Raw genomic sequence first — 14,732 nt, forward strand, 5'->3', positions numbered from 1 at the left:
GAAAGGGGCGACGCTGGCAGAGATCGGATGCCCCCGGTGACGAGCTGGGGGGGCAGGGGAAACGCAGAGGCGTGGTTGGTGTGTTATCATGCCAAGAGCGGAGGGGATTTCGTGGGGGGGGGCGGAAGGGGGAGGTGCGGGAGGCAGTTTGAAGGGATTTTTTGGGACTGGACAGTGACGTCTCCCCCCCATTCACAGGGGCTGCAGGGAGCCCAGGGGGGCAGTGTGAAGGGGGGGCAGGAAGATCCCTGGCCCAGGGAAGGGGGCAGCCAGCGGGGGAGGGACGGGTGACGGGGAGGGGGGGTCTGGGGGCTGCCAGCAGGGGAGGGGCGGGTGACGGGGGTCTGGGGGCCGCCAGCGGGGGAGGGGCGGGTGACGGGGGTCTGGGGGCAGCCAGTGGGGGAGGGGCGGGTGACAGGGCGGGGGGTCTGGGGGCCGCCAGCGGGGGAGGGGCGGGTGACGGGGTGGGGGGGTCTGGGGGCCGCCAGCGGGGGAGGGGCGGGTGGGGGGGGGTTGAGGGCCGCCAGGGGGGAGGGGCGGGTGACGGGGGTCTGGGGGCCGCCAGGGGGGGAGGGGCGGGTGACGGGGCGGGGGGGTCTGGGGGCCGCCAGTGGGGGAGGGGCGGGTGACGGGGCGGGGGGGGTCTGGGGGCCGCCAGCGGGGGAGGGGCGGGTGATGGGGGTCTGGGGGCCGCCAGTGGGGGAGGGGCGGATGACGGGGGTCTGGGGGCCGCCAGTGGGGGAGGGGCAGATGACGGGGCGGGGGGGTCTGGGGGCCGCCAGGGGGGAGGGGCGGGTGATGGGGCGGGGGGGTCTGGGGGCCGCCAGTGGGGGAGGGGCGGGTGACGGGGGTCTGGGGGCTGCCAGTGGGGGAGGGGCGGGTGACGGGGCGGGGGGGCCTGGGGGCAGCCAGCAGGGGAGGGGCGGGTGATGGGGCGGGGGGGGTCTGGGGGCTGCCAGTGGGGGAGGGGCGGATGACGGGGGTCTGGGGGCCGCCAGCGGGGGAGGGGCGGATGACGGGGCGGGGGGGTCTGGGGGCCGCCAGGGGAGAGGGGCGGGTGACGGGGCGGGGGGGCCTGGGGGCCGCCAGTGGGGGAGGGGCGGGTGACGGGGGTCTGGGGGCTGCCAGTGGGGGAGGGGCGGGTGACGGGGCGGGGGGGCCTGGGGGCAGCCAGCGGGGGAGGGGCGGGTGACGGGGCGGGGGGGGTCTGGGGGCAGCCAGCGGGGGAGGGGCGGGTGACGGGGCGGGGGGGGGTCTGGGGGCCGCCAGCGGGGGAGGGGCGGGTGACGGGGGTCTGGGGGCAGCCAGCGGGGGAGGGGCGGGTGACGGGGCGGGGGGGTCTGGGGGCAGCCAGCGGGGGAGGGGCGGGTGACGGGGCGGGGGGGGGTCTGGGGGCCGCCAGTGGGGGAGGGGCGGGTGACGGGGTGGGGGGGTCTGGGGGCCGCCAGTGGGGGAGGGGCGGGTGACGGGGTGGGGGGGGTCTGGGGGCTGCCAGTGGGGGAGGGGCGGGTGACGGGGCGGGGGGGTCTGGGGGCCGCCAGCGGGGGAGGGGCGGGTGACGGGGCGGGGGAGGGGTCTGGGGGCCGCCAGCGGGGGAGGGGCGGGTGACGGGGCGGGGGGGTCTGGGGGCCGCCAGCGGGGGAGGGGCGGGTGACGGGGCGGGGGAGGGGTCTGGGGGCCGCCAGCGGGGGAGGGGCGGGTGACGGGGCGGGGGAGGGGTCTGGGGGCCGCCAGCGGGGGAGGGGCGGGTGACGGGGCGGGGGGGTCTGGGGGCAGCCAGCGGGGGAGGGGCGGGTGACGGGGCGGGGGGGTCTGGGGGCAGCCAGCGGGGGAGGGGCGGGTGACGGGGCGGGGGGGTCTGGGGGCCGCCAGTGGGGGAGGGGCGGGTGACGGGGCGGGGGGGTCTGGGGGCCGCCAGCGGGGGAGGGGCGGGTGACGGGGCGGGGGAGGGGTCTGGGGGCAGCCAGCGGGGGAGGGGCGGGTGACGGGGCGGGGGGGTCTGGGGGCCGCCAGCGGGGGAGGGGCGGGTGACGGGGCGGGGGGGTCTGGGGGCCGCCAGTGGGGGAGGGGCGGGTGACGGGGTGGGGGGGGTCTGGGGGCTGCCAGTGGGGGAGGGGCGGGTGACGGGGCGGGGGGGTCTGGGGGCCGCCAGCGGGGGAGGGGCGGGTGACGGGGCGGGGGAGGGGTCTGGGGGCAGCCAGCGGGGGAGGGGCGGGTGACGGGGCGGGGGGGTCTGGGGGCCGCCAGCGGGGGAGGGGCGGGTGACGGGGCGGGGGGGTCTGGGGGCAGCCAGCGGGGGAGGGGCGGGTGACGGGGCGGGGGGGCCTGGGGGCAGCCAGCGGGGGGGGAGGGGCACAGACAGGGACCGGATCCAATTAATTCCCCCCCCCGCGGGGATTTCCTGCCGCCCAGGGACAGTTCAGCCCCCCCCGGCTCCGGCTCCGGCTCTTACCGGCTTCCGGGGCCTCAGCGCACCGGGCAGAACGGGCCGGGGGGGGAGGGGGCGCGAGGCGCGCGGCACAGGCCGGAAGTGACGCACCCGGCGAGCGCGGCGCGAGGCGGGTCCGTTAGGACGGTTGGAGCCACAGCGCGCCGCGCGCGGGGGGCGGAGCCGGGAGCGGCCCCGCCCCCGCTCCCCCGGCCCGTTCTGGGGGCGCTGCCTGGGCGGGGCCGGGGAATATCCATGGGGCAGGAGGGGGCTGGGGGGAGGGAAGGAGGCTGGTGGGGGGTGACGGGGGAGGGACATGGTGGGGGCGGGGCAGGAATATCAGTGGGGCAGGAGGGGGTGGGGGAGGGAAGAAGGAGGCTGGTGGGGGGGTGAGGGGGAGGGACATGGTGGGGGCGGGGCAGGAATATCAATGGGGCAGGAGGGGGCTGGGGGGAGGGAAGGAGGCTGGTGGGGGGTGACGGGGGAGGGACATGGTGGGGGCGGGGCAGGAATATCAGTGGGGCAGGAGGGGGTGGGGGAGGGAAGAAGGAGGCTGGTGGGGGGGTGAGGGGGAGGGACATGGTGGGGGCGGGGCAGGAATATCAATGGGGCAGGAGGGGGCTGGGGGGAGGGAAGGAGGCTGGTGGGGGGTGACGGGGGAGGGACATGGTGGGGGCGGGGCAGGAATATCAGTGGGGCAGGAGGGGGTGGGGGAGGGAAGAAGGAGGCTGGTGGGGGGGTGAGGGGGAGGGACATGGTGGGGGCGGGGCAGGAATATCAATGGGGCAGGAGGGGGCTGGGGGGAGGGAAGGAGGCTGGTGGGGGGTGACGGGGGAGGGACATGGTGGGGGCGGGGCAGGAATATCAGTGGGGCAGGAGGGGGTGGGGGAGGGAAGAAGGAGGCTGGTGGGGGGGTGAGGGGGAGGGACATGGTGGGGGCGGGGCAGGAATATCAATGGGGCAGGAGGAGGCTGGGGGGAGGGAAGGAGGCTGGTGGGGGGTGACGGGGGAGGGCTATGCTGGGGCAGGAATATCAGTGGGGCAGGAGGGGGTGGGGGGCTGGGGGAGGGAAGAAGGAGGCTGGTGGGGGGGTGAGGGGGAGGGACATGGTGGGGGCGGGGTAGGAATATCAATGGGGCAGGAGGGGGTGGGGGGCTGGGGGAGGGAAGAAGGAGGCTGGTGGGGGGGTGAGGGGGAGGGACATGGTGGGGGCGGGGCAGGAATATCAATGGGGCAGGAGGAGGCTGGGGGGAGGGCAGGAGGCTGGTGGGGGGTGACGGGTATGCTGGGGCAGGAATATCAGTGGGGCAGGAGGGGGTGGGGGAGGGAAGAAGGAGGCTGGCTGGGGGGGTGAGGGGGAGGGACATGGTCGGGGCGGGGCAGGAATATCAATGGGGCAGGAGGGGGCTGGGGGGAGGCAAGGAGGCTGGTGGGGGGTGACGGGGGAGGGCTATGCTGGGGCAGGAATATCAGTGGGGCAGGAGGGGGTGGGGGGCTGGGGGAGGGAAGAAGGAGGCTGGTGGGGGGGTGAGGGGGAGGGACATGGTGGGGGCGGGGCAGGAATATCAATGGGGCAGGAGGGGGTTGGGGGGAGGGAAGAAGGAGGCTGGCGGGGGGGAGTGATGGGGTGGTGATGGGGGAGGGACATGGTGGGGGCGGGGCGGGGCAGGAGGGGGCTGGGGAGGGGCTCAGAGCACCTCTGTGTGGTCCGGCTCAGGGCTTGGCCCTGGCTGGCTGAGGCTCTGGGGTTCTTGGGTGGCGGCCATGGGGGTGGGGTGGGGTCTTGGGCAGAAGAGGCGGGGCAGGGGGCTCACCGCCCCATACCAGGGGTGCCCCTGCCGCCCCTAAGAATCCCATACAACCCTTTCAGACTTTCCCGTTCTCCCCTCAAATTATTGACCCGCCCTCAGATCTCGGTGTTTTGATCTTATATTATCCAATCTTTCGGTTTTGACCCGTTTTCTCCCCCGTTCTGCAGGACTGATCTGAAGTGCCGCGAGCGGCCAGGTGGGTGAGGCGACGCTGTCGCTGGACCGTGTCCGTTGGTGGAAGAGAAGCATTGGAGCTCCACAGAGCTTCTCCTCAGGTCTGGGAAGGTTCTGAGTGGAGCCGAAGCGTGAGAAATTAACCCATGTTGCCAGACACTCTTCCAGCTGAAGTGGGCCATGACCGCCTTGCGCTCGTCGGAGAATTCGTGGATTACAGATGGTTCCAGTGAGACCTGTAACCAGCGTCTCTTTTTTTTTCTTGGTTTGGTTGTTGAGAGCCCGATTTGTAGAGTTTAGCAACGTTATGCATTTCAGCTCCCAGGCTCGTCTTTTGAAGGGGTTTTGCAGGTTTCCTTCGCGGGCTCAGCCTGAGAGGTGAGATCTTGAGTGATCACGTTGTGAGGAGGGTTCGTCCACGGGTGATGGGGTGGTTTTGTCTTCTATTATTTGTCTGTGTGAGTTCGTGGATCTCGGCAGGTGTGTTTTGTGGGGTCGCAGCAGGGGAGACATGGCGGCAGGTTTGGTAACCATTGTGCTGGCGGAGTCTGGTGCAGCTTTGAGTTGGTGTGTCCCGGTCTGTAGGGAGTCTGGTTGGGCTGATGAGGTTGGGGGCCAGAAGAGTGGGTTGCGGAAAGATTTCTTTCAGGGTGTGGAAAGAATGGGGTCTGGATTGTAATTCTTTGCTGATCCCCCACATGGGTTGTAGCGTGGAGTGGTGGCTGACCATTAGTGGGGTTGTCAATGTGTTTTTCTGTATTGAAGCAGGTTCTCTCGAGGTATGAGGGGGCCCATTCCATGATGCCCTGGCGATGGTCTGGTTGCTCAGGGAATTAGCTCTGTCAGCAGGGCGCCTTCCTCTTGTGGTGTCTCACTCTCTGTTGCTCCATCTCCACTGGCTGTGGGGACCCGTATCGCTTCCGGGATGCGGCATCCTCTTCACGGCCCAGCCCTCCAGCTGTGCCTCAACTCCACTCAACTCCCTTCCAGGGGAACCGGCAGTCCTTCGCCCAGACTCTCGTGGCAGTGGTGAACTGCAGCCCCTAGCCAGTCTTTAGGCTGGCCACTTCCCTCGATGCCCAGTGGGGCAAAGGGGGGGGCCAGGCCCACCCGCTACTCTGGGCCGCCACAGCTGGCAGCTGCTCGCTACCTCTCCTTCCCCCCGCCGCTACCTGCTTTCCCTGGGCCACTTCCCCATAACCCCAGCACCTACTCAGCCCCTGTGTCAAGGCCTCAGTCTGGGAGCCAGCCAGGCTGGAGCTCCGCTTGCTCCCCTGACCCTGTCCAGCACGGCTCTGTCCCAGGCACTTCTCTCTGTGGACGGCCAGGCCTTCTCCCTCAAGCTGGTTGCTCAGGGAAGAAGGAGGATCCTGAGAACTACAGGCCAGTCAGCCTCACTTCAGTCCCTGGAAAAATCATGGAGCAGGTCCTCAAAGAATCAATCCTGAAGCACTTGCATGAGAGGAAAGTGATCAGGAACAGCCAGCATGGATTCACCAAGGGAAGGTCATGCCTGACTAATCTAATTGCCTTTTATGATGAGATTACTGGTTCTGTGGATGAAGGGAAAGCAATGGATGTATTGTTTCTTGACTTTAGCAAAGCTTTTGACACGGTCTCCCACAGTATTCTTGTCAGCAAGTTAAGGAAGTATGGGCTGGATGAATGCACTACAAGGTGGGTAGAAAGCTGGCTAGATTGTCGGGCTCAACGGGTAGTGATCAATGGCTCCATATCTAGTTGGCAGCCGGTATCAAGTGGAGTCGGTCCTGGGGCCGGTTTTGTTCAATATCTTCATAAATGATCTGGGGGATGGTGTGGATTGCACTCTCAGCAAATTTGCGGATGATACTAAACTGGGAGGAGTGGTAGATACGCTGGAGGGGAGGGATAGGATACAGAAAGACCTAGACAAATTGGAGGATTGGGCCAAAAGAAATCTGATGAGGTTCAAGAAGGATAAGTGCAGGGTCCTGCACTTAGGACGGAAGAACCCAATGCACAGCTACAGACTAGGGACCGAATGGCTAGGCAGCAGTTCTGCAGAAAAGGACCTAGGGGTGACAGTGGACGAGAAGCTGGATATGAGTCAGCAGTGTGCCCTTGTTGCCAAGAAGGCCAATGGCATTTGGGGATGTATAAGTAGGGGCATAGCGAGCAGATCGAGGGACGTGATCGTTCCCCTCTATTCGACATTGGTGAGGCCTCATCTGGAGTACTGTGTCCAGTTTTGGGCCCCACACTACAAGAAGGATGTGGATAAATTGGAGAGAGTCCAGCGAAGGGCAACAAAAATGATTAGGGGACTGGAACACATGAGTTATGAGGAGAGGCTGAGGGAGCTGGGATTGTTTAGCCTGCAGAAGAGAAGAATGAGGGGGGATTTGATAGCTGCTTTCAACTACCTGAAAGGGGGGTTCCAAAGAGGATGGCTCTAGACTGTTCTCAATGGTAGCAGATGACAGAACGAGGAGTAATGGTCTCAAGTTGCAGTGGGGGAGGTTTAGGTTGGATATTAGGAAAACCTTTTTCACTAGGAGGGTGGTGAAACACTGGAATGCGTTACCTAGGGAGGTGGTAGAATCTCCTTCCTTAGAGGTTTTTAAGGTCAGGCTTGACAAAGCCCTGGCTGGGATGATTTAACTGGGAATTGGTCCTGCTTTGAGCAGGGGGTTGGACTAGATGACCTTCTGGGGTCCCTTCCAACCCTGATATTCTATGATTCTATGATTCTAAGCTCCAGGGAGAGACTGAGCTCCTTGCTGCCCTGCAGCCCTTTTTATAGGGCCCAGCCTGGCCCTGATTGGCTGCTTCAAAGCCTTCCTATGATTGCCTGGTGGCTGCTATTAACCCTTTGCCAGCCAGTGTGGGGCAGCTGCCCCATCACAGGGAGACCCCAGGAAATCCCTCCAGCCTTGCACCCCAGAAATGTACCGTCTTACACTGCTCAAGACCTTCTCTGGAACAGTGCAAGCTCATTAATTAGTTTGCTGCTTCATCAAAGGAAAATGGATATGCACCAGCCTTTGTAATCTGAGCAGATTCCTCAAAGCACTTTAGACGTACTCACTAGTCCGTGTAAAACATTAAAATAAGTTTATTAACTACACAAAGATAGATTTCCAGTGATTATAAGTGGTAGGCATAAAGGTCAGAGATACTTTTTATTTCCTTAAGGTAACTAAACACTCATTTTAAATCCTAAACTTTTAGAGTTGAATCAAACAGCCTTTCTCACCCTAATAGATGTTACCAGTAGCTCATCGCTCTTAATACATGGGCTGAATTTCCTTCTCAGCCCCGAACCAATCTCCCCAGTTCAAAGTCTTTGTCTTCCCAGTGTTCTTGTTGTCGTCAACGTAGCTGGGGGAGGAGTTATGGGCAGGGTGCATGTGATGGGGCTGTAGGCTGGGAACCTATGGGGTAGTGTTCTGATGGTCTGTGGATGTGGGTCTAGGATGTGCTGGGGTTCTTTTAGGGGACAGAGGGGAGGGGACAGGGAGTGGATGGGGTGGCAGAGGTATGTGGGGTGTGAGGGGTGCTGGAGTTCTTCTGAGGGGTGCTTAGGGTGGGGGGCTCTGAATGGAACTGGGGTTCTTGTGGGGATGGGGGCTACATAGAAGGTGAGTGTGACTTGGAGTGTCAGTCGCTAAAAGCTGCGTAGTACAAACAAGGCCTAACCAAGATTTGAATCAAACAGTCTCTCACCCTAATAGATGTTACAGGCAACTCACAGTTCTCATTACTCAGACTGAACTCCCTTCCAGCCTGGGGCCAATCTCCCTACTTCAAAGTCGTTGTCCTCCAGACATTGACAGTGGGGGTGGGGGGAGGAAGGGAGAGAGGCCAAGTGATGATGTCACTGTCCCTCTTTTATACTTTCTTCCAGCTCCTAGAAAGATCCTTGCTGTGACATCAGTTAGGCTGTCCCCCTTACGTATGTGCCCTCTCTAAGCAGCCTCTGGGAGAGTGGATTCTTCTTGATGGGCCATCAACGCCCGTCTGGCCAGCGACAGCTGTTCCTCTGTTGCAACTGAAAGGCTGGCTCTGGGCATTTCCCAACCTCACAACGTATTTCAGTAACACATACAGCAGTACGCCACAACTTCACATACAAAGATAGTACCTACAATTCAACAAGGTATTAAGGTTCAACAGACCAAGACTTTTAAAACGACACTTCACAAGGCATGCATTGTACAAACATATCAAGCATATGACAGTGGTGAATATGGGGATTCCAGGGTGCTACTGTCACACCCCCCCCCCCATGTAGACAGTGCCATATTGGCGGGAGAGCTTCTCCTGCTGATAAAGCTACCACCTCTTGGGGAGGTGGATTAACTAAACTGATGGGAGAGCTCTCTCCTTTCACCTTAGAGCTTCTTCATTAAAGCACTAGAGCAGCGCAGTTACATCGGTGCAGCTGTGCCGATGCAGCATTTGAAGGGTAGACGAGCCCCAAGACACAAAACCCTAGAATCAGAACTCGAACATTTGTGTGTCCTGCAGAGCCAAATGAACATGTCATTCATGACCATCGTTTCCACAGCATGCAAGTGGCAGCCAGTTTGGGATTCACAGGGAAGGAATGTCCTTGGAAGGACTCTCTCTCTCTCTCGATTTGCCTCATGAAACTTTGGCTCCAAATGGTGAAAGATCAGTGTTCTCAAACTAAGCATGGCGTCCTTTGGGACCGTAATCCGTGACACTGAACTAGGAAGTCGTGTTGTACAAACAATGTTCCTTGGGCCATTGGTCACCTTAGCTTCCTTTGCTGGGTGAAAACCAAGAACTGGGTGTGTACTATTTCTACCCCCCCCTTCTTTCCTAATCCTTGGCCATGGCTAGGGTACATTTACACGTCTCTGAAGTAGAACCCTTTATCAAACCACTCAAAATCTCAGCACTGCTAGTGTGGAACGGCTTCTCCAAACACATCCAGGGTTTCTTTAACTTGGTGGCATGGGTCTAGGCTAGGAACTAAATACAGGTCTGGACCAAAATCTCTGTAAGTTACCAGAGGTGGAGTTTCTATTCAAAAATAGATATTTTTCTGCAGCTATTCTGTGGCTTTCATTCCCTGAGCTGCCTGGGGCTGAAGTTCTCGGGCTTCGGCTTCCACCAGGGGGGAGGGGCATGTCATGTATTAATTTTTGGTGTCAGAAGGGGGGTCACATTGCAATGAAGTTTGAGAACCGCTGGCTTAAACAACTGAACTCCACTGTGATCATCTGCACTTGCTTCAGTTCGTTGCACAGTTTGGGTCTGCTGCTGTTCACCATTTCTAAGTGGAGAGTTCAAATCACTGCTGTTTCTTTGTTAGCATGTCCAGTAAATGGGAGAGTTCTCTCCTGTTGACTGAACTCCACTTGAACTTTCTCCATGTCATCATGTAGAGGTGGGGAAAAAGCAAAAGTAAAGTGAGAAGTAATGACTTTAACAAATGGTCATTTATCTCAAAGTCGCCAATAAATCTGAGCTACATCCTGTCAAACTAAACTAATATCGAATTAGGTGACCAAACAGCCTTCAGGAAAGATAGACAACCACATCACAGATATATAGAACACATGAAAATGAAGGTCTCAAGTGAAATTCCAGAGCAGGTTACATCTGATGACTCAGAACTGGGACAAGAGATTCTCCCATCACATTCTCCTCTGATCCATTCAAACCTGTTTCATTCAGCACTGTTAAGTTATGTTATTTACAAAAGTTCTAGCATTCTCATAACGAGGGGAAAAAACAGCCAATCTTCCCCCAAGTGGCTTGGCCAATAGTTGGAAACTGGAATTTAAACTCCAAATGATCCCACACTGTTTGGGATCCATTTGAATCCCCCTTTCATCTCCAGTCATAGTGACTCTGATATAGGATTAAAGAAGTCAAAGCATCCTCTCCAAGAACAGACAGCTGAGAACACTGCACCACACGACACTTTGAGAGGTGGAGGGATAGAATGTGAAGAAGATAAATTCTGCATGGCTCAAAAAGGAGGTAACCGTTCTGGAGTGATGGGGAAGGAGGGAATCTCTCTGAGTCACCGCATCGCCTTCCAGTGTCACCAAGGCTGAAATGACATTTTTTTCCCTTGCCACTGCTCCTCTTCATTTAAAATACATTTAAATATAATGAGGAAGAAAGGTCCACACAATAACTGCTCTTCAGCACAACCCAGAGCAACGTGAGAACAACTGAGAATGAAACAATCTGTATCATTCATGACCCTAACAATTACTCTGCAATAGGAGGAACAGTACAAATGTGATGCTCCTTGTTTCCTGGAAGAAGGGACACACTCCCATTACTCATGGGACAATGGAGTGGATAGCAAGGACAACCGGGTCCGCCCCAAACCAGGATGAAATGCAAACGGCAAAAATGTGCAACTCATCCGGACAAGCTGAGGGATAACAGTGCTGCAACCGGTTCAAACAGCCTTACAGGTTACTTCATGGGAATTAACAAAAGTATTAAAGAAAAAAATGGCTAGATAGCCCTAGAGGTCTTTATGGTGTTTCTCTCCCTTGCAGATTCTCTGATGATATTTAAGGGATGAGCTCTGAGTGAACCTTGTCCCACACTCACGGCATTCATAGGGTTTCTCTCCTGTGTGGATTCTTTCATGTCTAGTAAGTTCTGACAACTGAATGAAGGTCTTCTCACACTCACAGCACTCATAGGGTTTCTCACCTGTGTGGTTTCTCTGATGCCTAATGAGGTGTGAGTGCTGAATGAAGGTTTTCCCGCACTCAGAGCATACATAAGGCCTCTCCCCCGTGTGCATTCTTTGATGTATAATGAGGTCTGAGCTCTGCGTGAAGCTTTTCCCACACTCGCAGCATTTATAGGGTTTCTCACCTGTGTGGTTTCTCTGATGCCTAATGAGGTGTGAGTGCTGAATGAAGCTTTTCCTGCACTCAAAGCATTCGTAAGGTCTCTCCCCCGTGTGGATTCTCTGATGTCTAGTAAGCTCAAAGCTCTGACTGAAGGTTTTCCCGCACTCGCAGCATACGTAGGGTCTCTCTCCCGTGTGGATTCTGTGATGTTTAAGAAGGGCTGAGCTGTCCGTGAAGCTTTTTCCACATTCTCCGCATTCATAGAGCCCCTGCCCCGTGTGGACTTTGTGATGCTTAGTAAGGTGTGAGCTGTCAGTGAAGCTTTTCCCGCACGCGCTGCATTCATAGGGCCTCTCCCCAGAATGGATTCTCTGGTGTGTAATAAGGCTTGAGTTGTTAGTGAAGGTTTTCCCGCACTCACAGCATTCGTAGGGTCTTTCCCCTGTGTGGATTCTCTGATGTCTAATAAGGGATGAGCAGTGGGTAAAGTTTTTCCCACACTCAGTGCATGTAGTTTTTCTCTTTCCCCTGAGGCTTTCCTGCTGGGCTGTGGTTTCCTTCAAGTCCTTCTGAGTTCCCCCACAGTAAATTAATTTCCCCATTTTCTCCTCTGGCTGGTTTCCCTGCTCTCTCTCTGGTCTGTGCTGAATCTCACAGGCTGTTCCCTGCTCACGACTCCTGGACACATTCCCTTTCGATCTTTGCGATAATGCTCCCTGTGATTCCACTTGCTCAGCATCTTCCTGCTGAGAATTCTGCTCCTCATTTTCACTCACCATCCCAGCACCTGCTGGGACAAAGAGAGAAACCTCAAACAGGGATGGAAAAGGGAAGACCAAACCAAAATAAGTGCTGGAGAGATGTCAAATAAAAACCAGAAACTGAATTCCCGCAAAGGGAATCAATTCTGCCTTCACATCCCATCTAAATTCTCAGGGGGAAGGGAAGAAGCTACTGACAGGTGTCAGTTAGAATCTGTAGAAAGCCATGAGCTATATCTTCCCTGGGGATATGACGCTTGCTGGGGACAATCCTGAACTCAGAGAGCTCCCAAAGTCTTTGTAGGGTACACCAGAGGTCAACTTCAGGCACTTACAGATTCTGAGTAGGTTTAATGTTTCCTCACCTGTGCAGGGACCTCTCAGGATCTCCCTTTTCTCTGAACCCTGGAGGTCTGGGACCCATAGCTCTTCCCTTTCTTCCAGCTGGGAGATCACATCAGGTTTGGAAATTAGAAACCCTGCTCAGATGAAAGAAAACAAAGGAGATCAGGTGAATTCATAAGACTTTGTCATAAAGAATAGTCTAACTCCAATCCTTAGTAAACCAGTGAAATCCCAGGGCCAGCTCCGCAGGTTCTCAAAGGTGCAGAACACCCTGCTTATGAGGGATTGAACTACCTGCATATCTGCTGGGAACACACACAGACAGACACTGTGTGACAGTCTGTACCCCTATGTTCACTCCTACAAAATTATGTATTTTGTACAAAGTATGCCTTGTGAGGTATCATTTGAAAACTCATAATCCACTGAACACGATCACCCTGTTAAAATATGTGAAGCAACACTGTTTGTAAAGTTACGAGATTTTACTGTATGATGTTACTGAAAATATTACAGTTTTGTGGAACACCCAGAGACCGGTTCCTCAGAGACAGCAAGGCTATCACCTGGTCAAATAGCCACTCTCCGGCAGGGGGACAGGCCAGTCCTTGCTTACAGACAGCCCCCAAACCTGAAGCAAATACTCATCAGCAACCACACACCACAAAACACTAACCACATACACTATCAGAAGCTCGTTCACCTGCACATCTACCAATGTGATATATGCCATCATGTGCCAACAATGCCCCTCTCCCATGTACATTGGTCTAACTGGACAGTCTCTACGTAAAAGAATAAATGGACACAAATCAGACGTCAAGAATTCTAACATTCAAAAACCAGTCGGAGAACACTTCAATCTCTCTGGTCACTCGATTACAGACCAAAAAGTGGCAATTCTTCAACAAAAAAACTTCAAAAACAGACTCCAACAAGAGACTGCTGAATTGGAATTAATTTGCAAACTGGATACAATTAACTTAGGCTTGAATAAAGACTGGGAGTGGATGGGTCATTACACAAAGTAAAACTATTTCCCCATGTTTATCCCCCTCCTCCCCCCCAGTTCCTCACACATTCTTGTCAACTGCTGAAAATGGCCCACCTTGATTATCACTACAAAAGGTTTTTTTCCCCCTGCTCTCCTGCTGGTAATAGATCACCTCACCTGATCACTCTGGTTACAGTGTGTATGGTAACACCCATTGTTTCATGTTCTCTGTGTACATAAATCTCCCCACTGTGTATTTTCCACTGCATGCATCCGATGAAGTGAGCTGTAGCTCACGAAAACTTATGCTCAGATAAATTTGTTAGTCTCTAAGGTGCCACAAGTCCTCCTTTTCTTTTTGAAGATATTTACATTCCATCACAAGGATGGTTTGAAGCTCACATCCACAACTGACAGCCTGTCACCATGATTCAAAATTGAAGATGTTTCCAGTACAAAGGATGGAATGATTAAAGGAGGTAAGAAAATTGCTTGAGACTCTCTCTCTCTCCCTTTTCTCTGGGCTCATGACATCAACAACTCCTGAAGACAATGAGAACATGGTAGTGGGTGCCAGCCTGGGCTCAAGTCCCCCTCCCCATTGCCCCTGGCGCCCACAAAGGGCTCTGGTCCCCTGCTGCAGGACTTCAGGCTCCAGCCCTGGGTCCCGGCCACAGGGCTTTGGGCCCTGGCCACACGACAGTGAGTGCCAGCCCCAATCTCACCCCCATCGACCCAGCTCGCCAGGGCTGAGTAAGTCTGCTGTGAAAAGTGATATTTCTATTTTAATATCACTTTTCATAGCAGACTTAGTAGCTAGCAAGTCTAGAAAGAAAAAAAACCACCACCACAAATGCAAAAGAAACGAGAACAAAAGACAAGAACATGCAAAGCACCTTATTTGTTAAGCACCTCTCTGCTGTTAAGGTACAATAAAGAATCGAGACAACTGTACATTATTTTATTATCGAGTCTGCAAAAACCCCCTACATAAATTACAATGCTTTGGACATGCATAGGTGCCTATTTTTGTTTTTCCTAAAGCTAATTAAGTATTTTAGGGAAAATGGTCAGCGCAGCAGCCAGCAAGAGTTCGTGGCCGCACTCCAAGGCCACCAAAACCTATGTCGTGAGACCCCCCCCCGGACTAGTAGCACTCAATACTCTGCAGCTAGGAGCGAGTTACAGGCTGGAGACTGTGGGTTAACTACCCAGGAGTGCAAAAGGCACCCCACACTGGGGAACTGAGGGGACACGGCTGTTCAACAGTCCAGATTGTACCCTGGGTAATGTCACCGTGGCGCAGTGAGCAAGATATATGCACAGCTTGTTATTTTAAGCAAGAAGCCACGGAAGCTGAGAAGGAGAGGAAATATA

At 56.5% G+C, this 14,732-nt stretch overlaps 1 protein-coding gene across 1 annotated transcript in view; it reads right to left on the reverse strand.

Moving 5' to 3' along the window:
* LOC125628519 (uncharacterized) overlaps nt 1-14,732 on the reverse strand; it is a 67,199-nt gene that overhangs the window by 17,279 nt on the left and 35,188 nt on the right. The window contains exons 9-10 of the mRNA XM_075123803.1: nt 12,382-12,495; nt 10,919-12,045 (exon numbers count right to left, since the gene is read on the reverse strand). Of these exons, the coding sequence (XP_074979904.1) occupies nt 10,919-12,045; nt 12,382-12,495 (1,241 nt within the window). The remainder of the gene's footprint in view (nt 1-10,918; nt 12,046-12,381; nt 12,496-14,732) is intronic.

The sequence above is a fragment of the Caretta caretta genome, chromosome 28, assembly GCF_965140235.1.
Source record: "Caretta caretta isolate rCarCar2 chromosome 28, rCarCar1.hap1, whole genome shotgun sequence".
NCBI classification, from domain to species: domain Eukaryota; kingdom Metazoa; phylum Chordata; order Testudines; family Cheloniidae; genus Caretta; species Caretta caretta.